The sequence below is a fragment of the Actinia tenebrosa genome, unplaced genomic scaffold (assembly GCF_029948245.1).
Source record: "Actinia tenebrosa isolate PJP-AT-01 unplaced genomic scaffold, QUT_ActTen_1.0 PGA_scaffold7__59_contigs__length_16204524, whole genome shotgun sequence".
Taxonomy (NCBI): domain Eukaryota; kingdom Metazoa; phylum Cnidaria; class Anthozoa; order Actiniaria; family Actiniidae; genus Actinia; species Actinia tenebrosa.
In genome coordinates, this window is record NW_028292584.1 from 14,921,186 (window position 1) to 14,936,655 (window position 15,470).

The following is a 15,470-nucleotide window of genomic DNA, read 5'->3' on the forward strand; positions in this document are numbered from 1 at the left end:
AAGTTTAAAATAAGTTTATATTTAAAAAATCTAAATAGTTAAGCCAGGCCTAGGAGAACATTTTTTTAAAAACAAATAAAGATAAATAATTAGCAATTTTAAGTTCTGTAATATTTGAAACAGAAAAAAAAAGGTTGGGAAAAAAAAGCTGGGGAAAAAAAGCAAATAATAAATGAGAAAAAAGCCCAAGAACAATGTCAGCAACCTGGATGCAAAATAGACACTTTTAGAACCAGATTATAAAATATGGAAAGTTGCTTTGCAAAAGGAAAAAAGCCTAGGAGAGAAACCATAAATATGTCCATTTTGTTTATGACAAACAATCATGAGACAAAAAGGTGTATATTTTTTTCTTAAATTTCGATAAATCAAGGTTTTGAATTCTATATTAGAACAGAAAAAAATTGATTCAACTATCTTACAAAAAGAGATTAACTAATGAGAATGCATTTTCAAAACAGGAGATGGATGAGGATTCAAACCCTTCAATTTTACTTTAATGATCATCTGAGGCAGTATTGAGACACCAATTTAATAAAAACTTGTTATGTGTACAAAGAGAATAAATCAAACATTGCTTTTTTTTCCTTTTTCTTTTCTAAATTAACAGCCAAAGTGCTATGGTACTTTTCTTGAGAACGTAACTGCGACTCATGGATACTGTATCATGGACACACGGACAGAAACAGGAACTTAGACTGGTATAGCAGTTAGACCAATGTGAGAGATTACCAGTCTCGGCCGCCTTTACAAACAAAGAGAAGAGCTTTTCGTTAGGACATGGAGCAACATGGAATTGTAATTCGGATATGATAACGTAGAGGCTCAATATTCAACTTTTGTACCAGCAGTCAATATGTTTGTAGTTTTGGACAATATACCAGCAGATCAAGAAAAACTTAATAGCAACAATGAAGATGGCAAAACTGGCCGGTCAATATACAGCGAAATAGGTTAGGAATTGGTCAAATAGAAAACCACTGATAACAGAGGCCTAATAAACTATCGAAGCTTTCACAGTGAATAGGCAATGAATCTGATTGGTCAGGATTTGGTAACATAAGAGAACAAGGTACTAGGAATATTGAGCACTTTTTGATCATGTGGACAAGGTTAAAAAAAAACATGGTCAAATACCACCAAAACAAATATTTTATGCTGCCGAGAAAACCTTTATTTATTAGAAAAATAATGATCTTTACATATACAATTCATGATTATCATTAAATTTATTAAGATAATAAATCATAATGATTATCATAATCACATATTCAGCCTGCGTTGTACATGTTTAATGCCATCTATCCTTGGTATGAGGACAGACAATGTACAAGTGGTTAAGATTTGCTAAGTACGGCAAACTGATCTGATACAGCTATCTGTAAGTAGCTGACTTCAGGTCAACACCAGGCGAAAGACCCTCTTTATGTGGCATCCATTTAGGCTGGAAAATATAAGGGATATTTGCCTGGTAAAGTATTTCAGGTATAACCAGGTATACCCAGGCATAACAAGGGCTGCCATTCTCATGGAAACATACAACTGCCGCAAGGCAAAGGTATACTGGAGGGAACTTTATGTCCCAATTCAGCTGGATTGTGGACCAAGATTAGACATTGGACATGACAAACAATTAAACTCATATAAAAAAGAAAAGAAAACAAATAGATGAAGAAATGACAAAGAAAAGTGTTGAACAAACTCAAGTACACAATATCCAGATTTTACAGCAACATGCTGTCAATAGACCAGTCTCACATTCAATGTATTTAACTGTTTTTGAAGACCACCAACTCGTTTGCACAGGTTTAGCCTCATTTAAAAGTCAGCTATTCACAGATACCATTAAAAGTCTGTGAGATTTCAAAACATCAATATTATTAAACTTGCACATTGTTTACATTACAGTTGGCTTATGCAAATGATTAGCTCCTAAACAAGGCTAAACTCGCACATTTAAGGTGGCTGCCTACTTTTGAACGTTCGAATTGAGCCCACGATGAGCGCGCGCTCAAAAACCGCTGAAAAACATACAAGATTTTATTGAAGAACCATACGAGTTTTGAGCTTCAACAGGGCAAAACCCTCAAATTTTGCACGGGACTATATTTTTTGATAGCTCATTCGAAAAAACTCCTAAAAATCTAGGTTATATCAACATTTTAGGAAAAGTTTAAATCAGGAACAAGTGAAAAAATAGATTTTTGAGTGGGATTTTTGTTCGACTTTATGAGATTTTTTAAGAGCACCGAAACTACAAAATATGACAAATCAATGTATCTCTGTCTTTTTGTCGAAAATATCCATGTAATATTGTAGAATGATTGACTAGCCTTCATTCATGCAATCATATAGTCTGCAAATAACTATTATCTTATTCATCTTAATTTTTTTCTAATCACTTCCGGTGGCGCAATTTTTACTCCAAAAGCTTGTGCGTAGGCTTCCATTAAATGCTGATTATCTTGAAAACGAGTTCGGGACACCCTATTTTTCTTTCCAGATTTGGAATCAGCATTAAATTTCAATTCGGAAAATCGAAGTTTTAAAAAAAGCTTAAATCAATTTCCAAAAGTAGGCAGTCACCTTAATGATTCTTTAGTCACAAAACACAGCAGTTATTACGGAATGACAAAATGAGCCATTTTTTTCTCCCATAATTCAAATACATTGAATGAAGCAACACAAATATAATAAAGACAACAATAAAAACACATCCAAATATTTTTGACTGCTTCTAGACCTTTCTTTGTCTCATTATGGTAATTTTAGTCATAGATTTTGTAGCACAAGCCATGAGTGCAAAAAGTGAAGAACTTGTTATGCTAGATTTCACAACTTTAAATGGAGAACCAACTATCAATATTGTCCTTCAAAGCTTATGAAATGCTCAAAGAATCCAACAGTGTTGAAAATAGGCTTCTTTAGGAGCTTCCTTTGGAAAAATCTTGATCTTACTCAGCTCCTCCAGGTTTTACACATATTCATTTTAAAATAGTAGAATCAGAATGCACTAAATAGTGATAACTATTGCACACATTTAGTGTTTGTACTCTACCAGATTGTTGGAATACAGTTTACCTGTATTTTTATTCAACACTTTTTGCACTCACCAAATATAGAGAGAAACTCATAAGACATACAGGGGGGAATACAAAGGAAGACCTATAAGCAGTCTATTGATATTCATACCGTGTCCTTGCTGGTAACCCCCGCCGCTGGAGTAGCTGTCACCACCATATCTTCCTCCTCCGCCACTGTACCCACCACCACCACCACGTCCACCTCTGTATCCACCGCTACGTCCACCACTGTATCCACCGCCACCACTGTATCCACCGCCACCACTGTATCCACCACCACCACTGTATCCTCCGCCACCACCGCCGTAGCTTCTTCCTCCATATCCTCCGCCACCACGTCCTCTACCTCCATACCGTCCTCCACCACCACCTCCTCCACTTCCTTTACTCGTGGCTTCTGATACTTTGATCTTTCGTCCCTCAAAGTCCTAATAAATAAACAAACAAACAATCTAAATAACTACTATTCCAATAAGTAAAGGAAAAAAAACCAAATATTTCAATCAAAAGTTTAAAATATTACTCGACTGAATGATTTACACTTGTTTAATTTAACTCAAGCATACGAAAAACATGTGCAAATCACTTACTGTGTCGTTTAAGTCCTCACATGCCGATCTCATGTCTTCCGCAGAATCCACCGTTACAAACCCAAAACCCCTGGAGGTTCTACTGTCTCTGTCGTAAATAACTCTGGCTGTAGCAACAACAACAGAATAGTCACATAAGAATATAGACATTTAAATGTCTCAAAGAAGTAATGAATTTTTGACCTAATACATAAGGTATTTCCCTTGTTTTGCACTGCACATAGGAGTAAAAACATGGAACTTACAGTTTATCTATTCTTTTCATATACCAAGTAAAAATCATATTAATGATTTTTACTTTTATAAGTCGAAAAATTGTGATTTAAATAAAGGGTGAAAGTTCCATAAAACCTTAACACTAACTCTTACACAAATGCTTTTAGTTCAGAAATGATGGCCATGATTTTTTTCTGCATTTCTTCGATGTATTACTCTATTCTTCGTTTGCACGTTACGTCATCGCAACCATGTTGGTACCACTTACGAAAGATTTGTCATTAGCATCCATTGTTAAGAGTACCACAATGGCAACCATGTTTTTGTCTTTTAACTCTCTTGGGAATGCTTGCAACCCAGCAATAACAATATTCACTGTTTACAAACGACGACAACAAATAACCTTTTGTCATTCAAGTTTGCCAACCAATAAAACAAAAGATTTCTTTTGTTAAAGAAGTCAATAGTCTGGTTGGCACATTAATAACAATTAAGGTGGCCTTAGCGCAAACTTGGTGGTGCTCAGCGTTTAGCAAAGAAAAAAAAAAAACGAATTCGGTGACTCTCATTCTTTATTTCATTGTTTGAACAAGGATATGTTGAGATATCTTTAGGGTAAGTTATGAAAAATTCTGAATGCAACTTCATTTGCCGGCGCATATTATTTTAACAAACGCCAATCAACTACATCTCGCTTCATCAATATGCATGGCTTCACTGACGCTCAACAAAACAAGATTTCGCAATGAATATCCAAAAAATGCCTTTTTTAAGGAGCTTTAACATCTCATACTTATTTTCAAGCATTTTATTTCTATTAATTTTTTAAAAGATTTTTTTAGATTTTTCGGTTGAGTATTCGTTCCGTTTCGTTGGTTTTGAGCAGACTTATCTGCGTCACTGACGACGCTCTACCCAAACGACTCAAAAGCTTTCAAACAGAAATACATTTACAAAGAATTATTTGTTTAAAAAAACTAAAGAACCTTTTAATCTAGCCTTATTCAATTGACGGATATTTCTGGCATTTTGGCCTCGAGAAAGTCGCTTGTGGTTGGTCGCCATTTTGAATTGGAAGGTTTTTTGACGACGCAAAATGTTGAAAAAATCTTTCACAAATACTATGAAAACCTTCAAAGTCAAACTAATTTACTACCTGATGGCAAAATATAGCTTTTTCTATCGCCAAAGTACTAAATGTAGGAGGAAATTGAAAACAAAGCACTCGAAAACGTATAGTTTTGACAAAGACGCCACACGAGGCGGTTTTCTTCTTTCACCAAAAAAAACCTCAAAAAGTCCATAAAAATTGCAAAATTTTTCTCTCTTTACCTTCAACTACATTGTACTTGGAGAAGTGATCCTCTAAATCTTTGTCTTCGACGTCGTAGCTCAAGTTTCCGACGTAAATCTTGTACTCTGACTCGGCCATATTTGCTCGACTGCTTCGCCTCGTGTAAAAAGACCAAACTGATAATTATGCTAAACTATGTTAACACATGGGTGCGTTCACTCCCGACACAGGAAACCCACAACCAAGAAAAAAGTTAAGTTTCGCCGGAAGCTAGCTTAGATTACGAGATAAATGCTTATTACATTGATTGAGAATAAAATAGGCTTATTTCATTGGCTCAGGTTTACATAACATGATTATGACATCTTAGACTCGTACCCAGTCCTACATTTTTTTCACGCTTTATTTTGCTTGCGGTGGCTTTTGGGAAGGAGAGAAAAAAAGTGACGTCGCTTCGCTTTTCTCTTCCGTCATTCCCCTGATGCACCTGGAACTCACTAAATACTTCTCAACCACAGCGCGAGATCAACAAGCCTAGACTCTTTCACAGTCTCTCGCTCGTCCGTTTAGAGACTGTAACGGTACGATAACCGAAAGGACTTATGGGTCCCAAAAACTTGGACCCAGCGTGCTTTGGGAACCAAAATACTCGTCCACAGTCTCTCTCGTTTTCGCCGCCATCTTGAAAATATTGAAACGAGAGAAACTGTGGACGAGTATTTTGGTTCCCAAAGCACGCTGGGTCCAAGTTTTCGGGACCCATAAGTCCTTTCGGTCATCGTACCGTTACAGTCTCTAAGCGTGGAGACGGAACGGACGAGCGAGAGACTGTGGAAGAGTCTATCAACAAGCCAAGACAAGCGACTGGATACGAGTCTGTAAAAACTATAGTTTTACCTTTAAAGTTCATCTGTGTTACTCTTCCGAGCGATCAGCAGTTCATCTAAAAGGATCCAACAAAATGTATTTTCCTGCCAGTTACCAGTCCTACTCTGTATCACAAATGGCATGAAGAAATGTATGCTCGTTTCCTCGCCTTGACTTGCTCTGTGAGTTAGCCATACCCTGACTTCAGCCCAGAGGTTGTTTCAGGGTTCAAATTATGAGTTAGCTTTGCCCCGACTTTCATCAACCTAGAGGTTCGTTTCAGGATTTCATCTGCAAGTTAGCTGTGCCCCAATATAGATCATCCCAATGACGAAGCTTTTGGTGGACGTCAATCAAGACGTTTCCATGACATTCTATGGCAAGTGCCCTTATAGCATTGTTTTCCGACGATGTTATGGAAACGCCTTGTGATTGACGTCCACCAAAACCTCCTTCGTCACGAAAGAAACAATCGCTAGAGGGCACGTGTGATGAGAACGGCCGTAAGATGATTTAGATATCTTATTAGGGACATTTTCTTTCTTTAGTAGGAAATTAAAATATGATTGATGTATCTTAAACAAAAATTAAAGTGAAGATTTCAGTGAAGACTGTCATATAGGTTAGCCATACCAGTTTCGCATACAAAGTGGCATACACAACACACCCAGGGGTCATGCCCAGTATCCAAAAATTGAACAAAGTCATCTTTCATCATGTTGAAATGATCAGAAGTCCCTTCAACAGTTCCCTGCAACATCTTTAGGCTGCGTTCATAATGTATGGCAGATGATTGGAGGCAGGTGAAATAGTCCCCCCCTTCTATGCAAAGACACGGCTACCTTTCAAGATGGCACAGGGAACTGTGAAGGGGACTATTGAGGGGGGATAGGGAAATTTTGGGAGGAAAAAGGGGGGAGATGGACAAATTTTTATCAGAAAAATGGGCGATGCACAATTTTTGGAAGCTACAAGCCTTGCTTAGGAGGGATCGTTTTTTTTTTGCATGACTTTAAGGGGGGTGGTGTTAAGAATTATTCTGGACATTTCAAATTTCCACCTGCCCCCCCCCCCCCCCTCTGTCATACATTATGAGCGCAGCCTTAGCCATGCCTTTGCATCTAACCAAGACAAATGATGATCTTGCAATGATGGAGACCTTTATTTAACACCTTTGGACAATTATTCATGTTTCAATCATTGCAAGCTCGCCGTTCATCTTTCTTTGATACAAAGGTAAGTCAACCTTTCGAGATGGCACCAAGAACTGTGAAGGTGACTATTACTGCAAGAGTTGTTTTTTTATGAAAACTTTCAATCAAAAGGGTGTACGTTTTAGAGTAGAACAAGAGCTTGCTCTATTAAACAGCAGATGAACCACCCAACAGTAGAAATAACTATTTTAAAGGCTTCAGAAGTAAGCTCTCCCAAAAGCTTTCGGCCATTTGCTTCCGATGAGTTGGTCTTAAAAATTCCAGTAAATATTGCAGTTGATGAATCTTTAGCAACTGGAATATGGATCCTATTAGGTCTAGGTTGTATACTAAAAGGTGTATATTCTTCCCTAAAGTTTGATAAATTAAGGCTTTGAATTTCACATAACAGAAAAAAATTGCTGCAACTACCTCACTTAAAAATAAATAACAAAATACCAAAAAAAAAAATAAATAAATAAAAGATTGCATTTTCAAAATAGGAGATGGGTGAGGATTTCATGATTACGAGGTTTAAGCTAACCCTTAAATTTTAAGCTAATTGTAAGCTAACAACCCTTCAATTTTACTTTAATGATCATCTGAGGCAGTATTGAGACACCAATTTAATAAAAACTTGTTATGTGTACAAAGAGAATAAATCAAACATTGCTTTTTTTCTTTTTCTTTTCTAAATTAACAGCCAAAGTGCTATGGTACTTTTCTTGAGAACGTAACTGCGACTCATGGATACTGTATCATGGACACACGGACAGAAACAGGAACTTAGACTGGTATAGCAGTTAGACCAATGTGAGAGATTACCAGTCTCGGCCGCCTTTACAAACAAAGAGAAGAGCTTTTCGTTAGGACATGGAGCAACATGGAATTGTAATTCGGATATGATAACGTAGAGGCTCAATATTCAACTTTTGTACCAGCAGTCAATATGTTTGTAGTTTTGGACAATATACCAGCAGATCAAGAAAAACTTAATAGCAACAATGAAGATGGCAAAACTGGCCGGTCAATATACAGCAAAATTAGGAATTGGTCAAATAGAAAACCACTAATAACAGAGGCCGAATAAACTATCGAAGCTTTCACAGTGAATAGGCAATGAAGTTGATTGAACAGGAATTGGTAACATAAGAGAACAAGGTACTAGGAATATTGAGCACTTTTCGATCATGTGGACAAGGTTAAAAATTAAGACATGGTCAAATACCACCAAACAAATATCTTACACTGCCAAGAAAACCTTTATTTATTAGAAAAAATAATGATCTTTACATATACAATTCATGATTATCATTTAATTTATCAAGATAATAAATCATCATGATTACCATAATCACATATTCTGCCTGCGTTGCACATTTTTAATATCATCTATTATCGATATGAAGACAGACAATGCACAACTGGATAATAATTGCTTAGTATGGCAAACTGATCCGGGGTTCCTGCTTGTATCCACTTAAAATTGAAGGACATTCAAGAGGTTTTCAAGGGCTTAAAGGAGGTTTTTCTAGTTGTATACTCAGCTAAATAGGCCATGGTTTTACATGGTGTTTACACAAAGCCGATTTTCCGAGTCGTTTCCAGTACCCCTTCATTATAGGGAATTAACGTCTGGTTGATACCCTTCATTATAGGGAATTAACGCCCGGTTGATATTGTATTTAAATTTCTGAGGACTAGATCTATTTCAGAACCATGCAAGTAATGATCAAAGCAGAAATTCACCTTTTTGGCGCTAGCTTGGATTGTGTTACGGTCACTGTACAATTTCCATACAAATTCACTTACTTTAAAGAGAAAATTTAGGTAGATTTCTTTCGTTAGCTATCTTAACAGCAGTAAGAAAAGCTTCAATCAAGCTAGAAAAATGATTATTTACTTGTATTTAGAGAACTAACTAAACATTAACCAAGTAAATAGTTCATTTAGAGTCAGTACATTTGTATGGAAATTCGAGGACAATGTCCAAACTTTTTGGTGACCGTAACACAATCTAAAACAATTTATACCACGTGACGCCTAGCGCCGAAAAGGTGAATTCAAGTAGTTTCGCTAAAATCATCATAACGTTTTTCAAGTGCGCTTAAAATCAAGGACTTTTCAAGGGCTTTAAGGAGCAGCACACACTGTGTGATCTGATACAGCTATCTGTAAGTAGCTGACTTCAGGTCAACACCAGGCAAATGATCCTCTTTATGTGGCATCCATTTAGGCTGGAATAATATAAGGGATATTTGCCTGGTAAAGTATTTCAGGTATAACCAGGTATACCCAGGCATAACAAGGGCTGCCATTCTCATGGAAACATACAACTGCCGTAAGGCAAAGGTATACTGAAGGGAACTTTTTAACTCCCAATTCAGCTGGATTGTGGACCAAGGTTAGACATTGGACGTAACAAACAATTAAACTTATATGAAAGAGAAAAGAAAAGAAATAGATGAAGAAATGACAAAGAAAAGTGTTGAACAAACTCAAGTACACAATATCCAGATTTTACAGCAACATGCTGTCAATAGACCAGTCTCACATTCAATGTATACCACTGTTTTTTGGAGACCACCGACTCATTTGAAAAGGTTAAGCCTCATTTAATAGTCAGCTATTCACAGATACCATTAAAAGTATATGAGATTTCAAAGCATTAATATTATTCAACTTGCACATTCTTTACTTTACAGTTGACTTTTTAAAAGCAAATGATTAGCTCCTAAAAAAGGCTAAACATGTACGAACGATTATTTAGTCACAGTTAATTCACGTCACACATGACCAGTAATTCCAGGAAGCAAAACGTAGCTTTTAAGACTTCATATTTAGATTTCAAATCTCCAATCAGATACTGATGTTCAAAAAAAACTGTTTTGAACCCACCATTATGAACTGTGAAATGTTTTCCAAAAGAATTCACTTCCCAACCACATCGCTGACAATTAGCTTGAAAATCTCAATTTTTTAAGTTAAAAGTAATTTGAATTGCCAAAATTTTGAGCGTAGCTGGCGCCTAGATTTGGAATTACAGATAAAGCCGCCGAAAGTCCGAACATGAGAAATACTGGTCATGTGACCTGAATTGGCAGTAAAGGATTGGTTTTCAACTTGCACAATTTTTACATTACAGCCGACTTTTTAAAAGCAAATGATTAGCTCCTAAACAAGGCTAAACTTGTACATTCAATGATTCTTTAGTCACAAAACACAGCAGTTATTATGGAATGACAAAATGATAACCATTTTCTCTCTCACAAAATTGAATGAAGTACATCGAATGAAGTAACACAAATATAATAAAGACAACAATTAAAACACATCCAAATATTTTTGACTGCTTCTAGACCTTCCTTTGTCTCATTATGGTAATTTTAGTCATAGATTTTGTAGCACAAGCCGTGAGTGCAAAAAGTGAAGAACTTGTTATGCTAGATTTCAAAACTTTAAATGGAGAACCATATATCAATATTGTCCTTCAAAGCTTATGAAATGCTCAAAGAATCCAGCAGTGTTGCAAATAGGCTTCTTTAGGAGCTCCATTTGGAAAAAATTTCACTCCTCCAGGTTTGACACATGTTCTTCAAAATGGATTTTAAAACTCGGGACATTTTTAAGTAGAAGAACTTGTTATAGCTATCGCTAAAGTGGGAACGGGGAACCTTGTTTTCCAGATTTTAAATTAACATGATTGATCTGAGATCACTTGTGAGATTAAATTCTTATGTGTAAAAAAACTGGTTGATGACAAATCAGATCAGTTCTTATACTCCCCCCATATCTATCGCTTCAGTTTTACAAAAGTGCATTACTGGCACAATATTCAAAAAAAAAAAAATTTCAAACTTAGACAATTTTTGGAAAATGGAAAAGCTAATTCCAGAAATTGTCAAATCAATGCTAACGATGATTCAGTTTAATGTCTTTGCTGATAAATACAGAGTGCATTACTTTGTAGTGATGTCACAAGCAAATTATTCTCTGATGGTTTAGTTGGAGTTCTATTGTTACATTACAGTACATTGATTGAAGCTCTTTTCTGCAAAACTTTTTTGTGCAACTGCTTTATAATGCTTCCGCCTTGTCAGCCTCGAATCTTCGCTCGACTGACTCATTTGCAATTACCACACATAACATCCCTGATTCTTGGGGTACAGTTTACCTGTATTTTCATTCAACACTTTTTGCACTCACCAAATATAGAGAGAAACTCATCATGCAGACGGGGGGAAATACAAAGGAAGACCTATAAGTAGTCTATTGTTATCCATACCTTGCTGGTAACTGCTGCCGCTGGAGTAGCTGTCACCACCACTGCTTCCACCATATCTTCCTCCTCCTCCGCTGCTGTACCCACCACCACCACCACGTCCACCTCTGTGTCCACCGCTACGACCACCACCATATCCACTGCCACCACCGTATCCTCCGCCACCACCGTATCCACCGCCACCACCGCCGTAGCTTCTTCCTCCATACCCTCCTCCTCCACCACGTCCTCTACCTCCATATCGTCCTCCACCGCCACCACTTCCTCTACTTCTGGCTTCAGACACCATGAGTTTTCGTCCTTCAAAGTCCTAAAAAATAAACAAACAAATAAACAAACAAACTTCAATAACCACTACTTGATGGTTAACCACCGCTGTAGTAGCTGTCACCACCATTGCTAACTACATACAAAGAACTCAATTATGAGCTTGCTCCACCCTTATGAACCTACTCGCAGCCTTCACTACAGTAAAAGAAACAATCTGATAATTCCAAGATCCAATCTCATTTCGTGACTGACCCTTTTCTGTTGCCGCCCCTAAACTATGGACCACTGCCACCATCTCTAAAACATTTTCAAATCTGAACTCAAAATATTTTTATTCACTAGCCAAGGAATTAATTTATTCTTTATTCTACTCTATTATTCTTTTTGAACTTTCTACTGTAAAAGCATCAAGACCACTGTTTGAGTGTGTTCAAAAAAGGTTAAAACCAAATATACCAACGGAAAATTTGATTGATTTAACTCAAGGATACAAAATACATGTCCCAATCACTTACTGTGTCGTTTAAGTCCTCACATGCCGATCTCATGTCTTCCGCAGAATCCACTGTTACAAATCCAAAACCCCTGGAGGCTCTAGTGTCTCTGTCGTAAATGACTTTTGCTGTGGAAACAACAGAATAAAGTCACATAAGAATTCTTTTCGTATTCAAGCAGTGAGCACCAAAAACTATTTTCTCAAAGAAAAGCTGTTGCACAAGGCTAAAATCTTGTTATTCAGAAAGTTTAACTTGTTTGACATGCCAAACAGAAAATACTTGTACCCTGTCAAAATTTTTTTTCCCAGTGAATTTCAGCAAGCAGCAAGCTCAACTGAAAACTTAGCAAATCGAGCAAGGAATGGCGTCATCAGATGAATCAAACTCAAGTGGAGCCACAAGCTCAGCGAGTGGTTTGACTGCAAAGTTTACACATGCTGTCACCATTCCATGTTCGATAAGAGTAAATACCATAGAAAAGTGACCTTGATTTGTTTATTTTTACCACAAAAAATTCACTGACATGCACTTCTTCAACGTTTTGTAGTGATCAAAAGAACCAACAGAAAGAGCGCACGCTTGATGACAGCTTACTTGTCTGTCCTTTTACAGATCATAAAGGATAACCAATAATGCACTTGTCAATGTCTTGCCCCAGGAGGGTGACCCTGGGCATACCTGGGGAATTTAACTTTTTTCCTTTCCCTGGGGTTGGGAATTTCACGATATTTGACATAGCATGAGTGTCCATGGTGGGGGATGTTTTGACGATGCCATTCAAAAGCCTGGATCTAGCTGGCCGCCATCTTGAAAATCCGTCATCTTTAAAATTACCCAGAAGACACGCAAATGTTTTTCATCCACTTCTATTATACGGACTGCGTATTCGTATGTCACCTGTACAGCGACTTGTATTTGTATTTGTACGGGAGTCAAAAATTTCATCGATTTTCTCAGGAACTTTGTATTCTTTTCCGACTTAATGACAATAATTTTGTTTAGACCAGTTAGCCAATTCATGTCAGTTATGTTATTTTGATTCAAACTTTATTTGACGAGTCTGTACTCAGTAGCGAGCAACTCACTAGAATTTTTTCATGTAGTCTGGGTCAGTGTCACGGCAGGAAATGTCACACAATAGAATTTCTGACGACTCCCGTACGAATTATTCACGGTTGTTATTCCACAGGTAGCCCAAGCTTGGTTTCGGTGGCGTCCTGTTATAAGGAAATGTAGGGGGATTCATCAAAGATTTCAATAAAATCATCTAAATGTGAAATAAAGCCTCGAAATTTTACCCGATCATTGAAAAATAGCACTTCTTTCGCTCTGCGTGGTTATTTTTTGAATTTAGCCAGTTTTAAGATTTTTCCCCCCACCAGTAAGAAATAAGAGAAGGTTGGAAACTCGAGGCCCAAAAGCGAACCATCACGAGTCTTTGAAACCTCGTACGTCTTCAAATTTTCTTTCCAGCGCCAAATTTTAGTCATGACCCTCCTCTCACATCCCTATAGAACCGAGAAAAATAACCACGCAGAGCGAAAGAAGTGCTATTTTTCAATGATCGGGTAAAATTTTGAGGCTTTATTTCACATTTAGATGATTTTATTGAAATCTTTGATGAATCCCCATACATTTCCTTATAACAGGACACAACAGAAACCAAGCTTGGGCTACCTGTGGTTATTCGTACGGGAGTCTGTTCAGTGAATATTTATCACATACGAATAACAACCGCGAATAATAATTATTTGTACAGTAGTGATAAATGTTGGTAAATATTCAATGAACAATTTGTTTGAGGAATTTCAACGTAGCATCATTCACTCCTGGGAAAGGGATAGTTGGCATTACTAACTGTCCCTAGGGCAGGGAATTTGACAATTAAAAGAGTGCAAAATGTCAAATCCCCCAGGTATGCTCGGGTCCCTCCCCTGGGACAAGACATTGACAAGTGCATAAGCGCGCGAGAAATGAAAGATTTGTATTAAAATGAAAAAGCAGCATGGCTAAAAAAGCCTTCTTTCAAAGAGCTTTAAAATCTCATATCTACCCCAAGCCTTTTATTGTTAATTTTTTATAATTAATTTAATTCTATTTCGCGGTACGTTATCCGCTCCGTTTCGTTTGTTGATGTGTTATCTGCGTCACTCACGTTATGCCCAATTTTCCAAAGGCAAAACTTTTTTCAAAGAATTATTTGTCTGAAAAAGCCTGAAAGATCCCTGAATTAGTGCATATTAAAATATAACTAGCCTTCATATATTAAATTGATGGATATTTCTGGCATTTTGGCCTCGTGAAAGTCGTTTGTGGTTGGCCGCCATTTTGAACTGGAAGGTTCTTAGACGACGCAAAATGTTGGAAAAAACTCACGAAAGATACCAAAAATAATTTCAAAAACAAACAAATTAACTACCTGATGGCAAAATAAAGCTTTTTATCGGGTGAGTATATTTAAATATAGAAAGAAATTGAAAAATAAAAGTGCTAAGAAAACAAGTAGTTTTGACAAAGACGCTACACGAGGCGGTTTTCTTCTTTCACCAAAAAGAAACCTCAAAAAGTTCATAAAACTTGCAAACTTTTTCGCTCTTTACCTTCAATTACATTGTATTTGGAGAAGTGGTCCTCTAAATCTTTGTCTTCGACGTCGTAGCTCAAGTTTCCAACGTAAATCTTGTACTCTGTTTCTGCCATATTTGCTCGACTCCTTCGCCTCGTGTAAAGACTGATAATTATGCTAATTTATTTATTCGTTCACTCCCGACACAGGAAACCCATACCAAAAAAGCTATTATTACAGATACTGAGAAAATTGGAAATTCTGGAGGGGAGTCAAAGAAAGAACAACATTACAGAGTTTGTATGCAAGAAAATTGGAAGTTCCTGGTGGTGGAGGCCAGGGTTCCTTTTCCAAATTTCCTCAATGGTGGGGTACGTATATTTTCTTGAACAACACATTAAAAATAACATAGGCTCAAGGATGTCACCCAAGGTACCCCTGATATATACCTCTGGAGACCAATCTGAGTGAGTTCCACGTATAACAACTTGATAAAATGACGTAAGAACCCTGCCCATGACAGGGGTTGCTAGGCTTTTATGACACTTTTTTTTTTTCATTTTCAAAGTAAAACCCTCGAAAACATTTTTATACGGCCCTTAAGAGAGGCCC

General features: G+C 37.0%; 2 protein-coding genes across 4 annotated transcripts; both read right to left on the minus strand.

The window, feature by feature from the left end:
* Positions 1-518: 518 nt before the first annotated feature.
* On the minus strand, positions 519-5,383 carry LOC116299050 (uncharacterized). 2 transcript variants are annotated; one of them, XM_031707677.2, is made up of 4 exons: positions 5,222-5,383; positions 3,674-3,780; positions 3,193-3,511; positions 519-745 (listed from the first exon to the last, which is right to left on the minus strand). In XM_031707677.2, the coding sequence occupies exons 1-4, from the start codon at positions 5,319-5,321 to the stop codon at positions 729-731; spliced, it is 543 nt and encodes a 180-aa protein (XP_031563537.1). In that variant the 5' UTR covers positions 5,322-5,383; the 3' UTR covers positions 519-728. The 2 variants fall into 2 exon arrangements, with proteins under 2 accessions (XP_031563537.1, XP_031563538.1); XM_031707678.2 differs by lacking the exon at positions 519-745 and adding an exon at positions 1,152-1,444.
* Positions 5,384-7,856: 2,473 nt separating this feature from the next.
* Positions 7,857-15,020, minus strand: LOC116299049 (uncharacterized). Of its 2 annotated transcripts, none has more exons than XM_031707674.2 (4): positions 14,893-15,020; positions 12,311-12,417; positions 11,529-11,835; positions 7,857-8,081 (listed from the first exon to the last, which is right to left on the minus strand). In XM_031707674.2, the coding sequence occupies exons 1-4, from the start codon at positions 14,990-14,992 to the stop codon at positions 8,065-8,067; spliced, it is 531 nt and encodes a 176-aa protein (XP_031563534.2). In that variant the 5' UTR covers positions 14,993-15,020; the 3' UTR covers positions 7,857-8,064. The 2 variants fall into 2 exon arrangements, with proteins under 2 accessions (XP_031563534.2, XP_031563536.2); XM_031707676.2 differs by lacking the exon at positions 7,857-8,081 and adding an exon at positions 8,487-9,480.
* Positions 15,021-15,470: the final 450 nt, after the last annotated feature.

What these genes read in the sequence shown, in the direction of transcription:
- LOC116299050 (XM_031707677.2), bottom strand. Translation starts at nt 5,321, where the DNA reads ATGGCCGAGTCAGAGTACAAGATTTACGTCGGAAACTTGAGCTACGAC. An exon ending in CAAGTACAATGTAGTTGAAG is followed by an intron (nt 3,781 to 5,221) that starts GTAAAGAGAGAA and finishes TTGTTGCTACAG; the next exon opens with CCAGAGTTATTTACGACAGA. An exon ending in GTGAGGACTTAAACGACACA is followed by an intron (nt 3,512 to 3,673) that starts GTAAGTGATTTG and finishes TTTATTTATTAG; the next exon opens with GACTTTGAGGGACGAAAGAT.
- LOC116299049 (XM_031707674.2), bottom strand. Translation starts at nt 14,992, where the DNA reads ATGGCAGAAACAGAGTACAAGATTTACGTTGGAAACTTGAGCTACGAC. An exon ending in CAAATACAATGTAATTGAAG is followed by an intron (nt 12,418 to 14,892) that starts GTAAAGAGCGAA and finishes TTGTTTCCACAG; the next exon opens with CAAAAGTCATTTACGACAGA. An exon ending in GTGAGGACTTAAACGACACA is followed by an intron (nt 11,836 to 12,310) that starts GTAAGTGATTGG and finishes TTTATTTTTTAG; the next exon opens with GACTTTGAAGGACGAAAACT.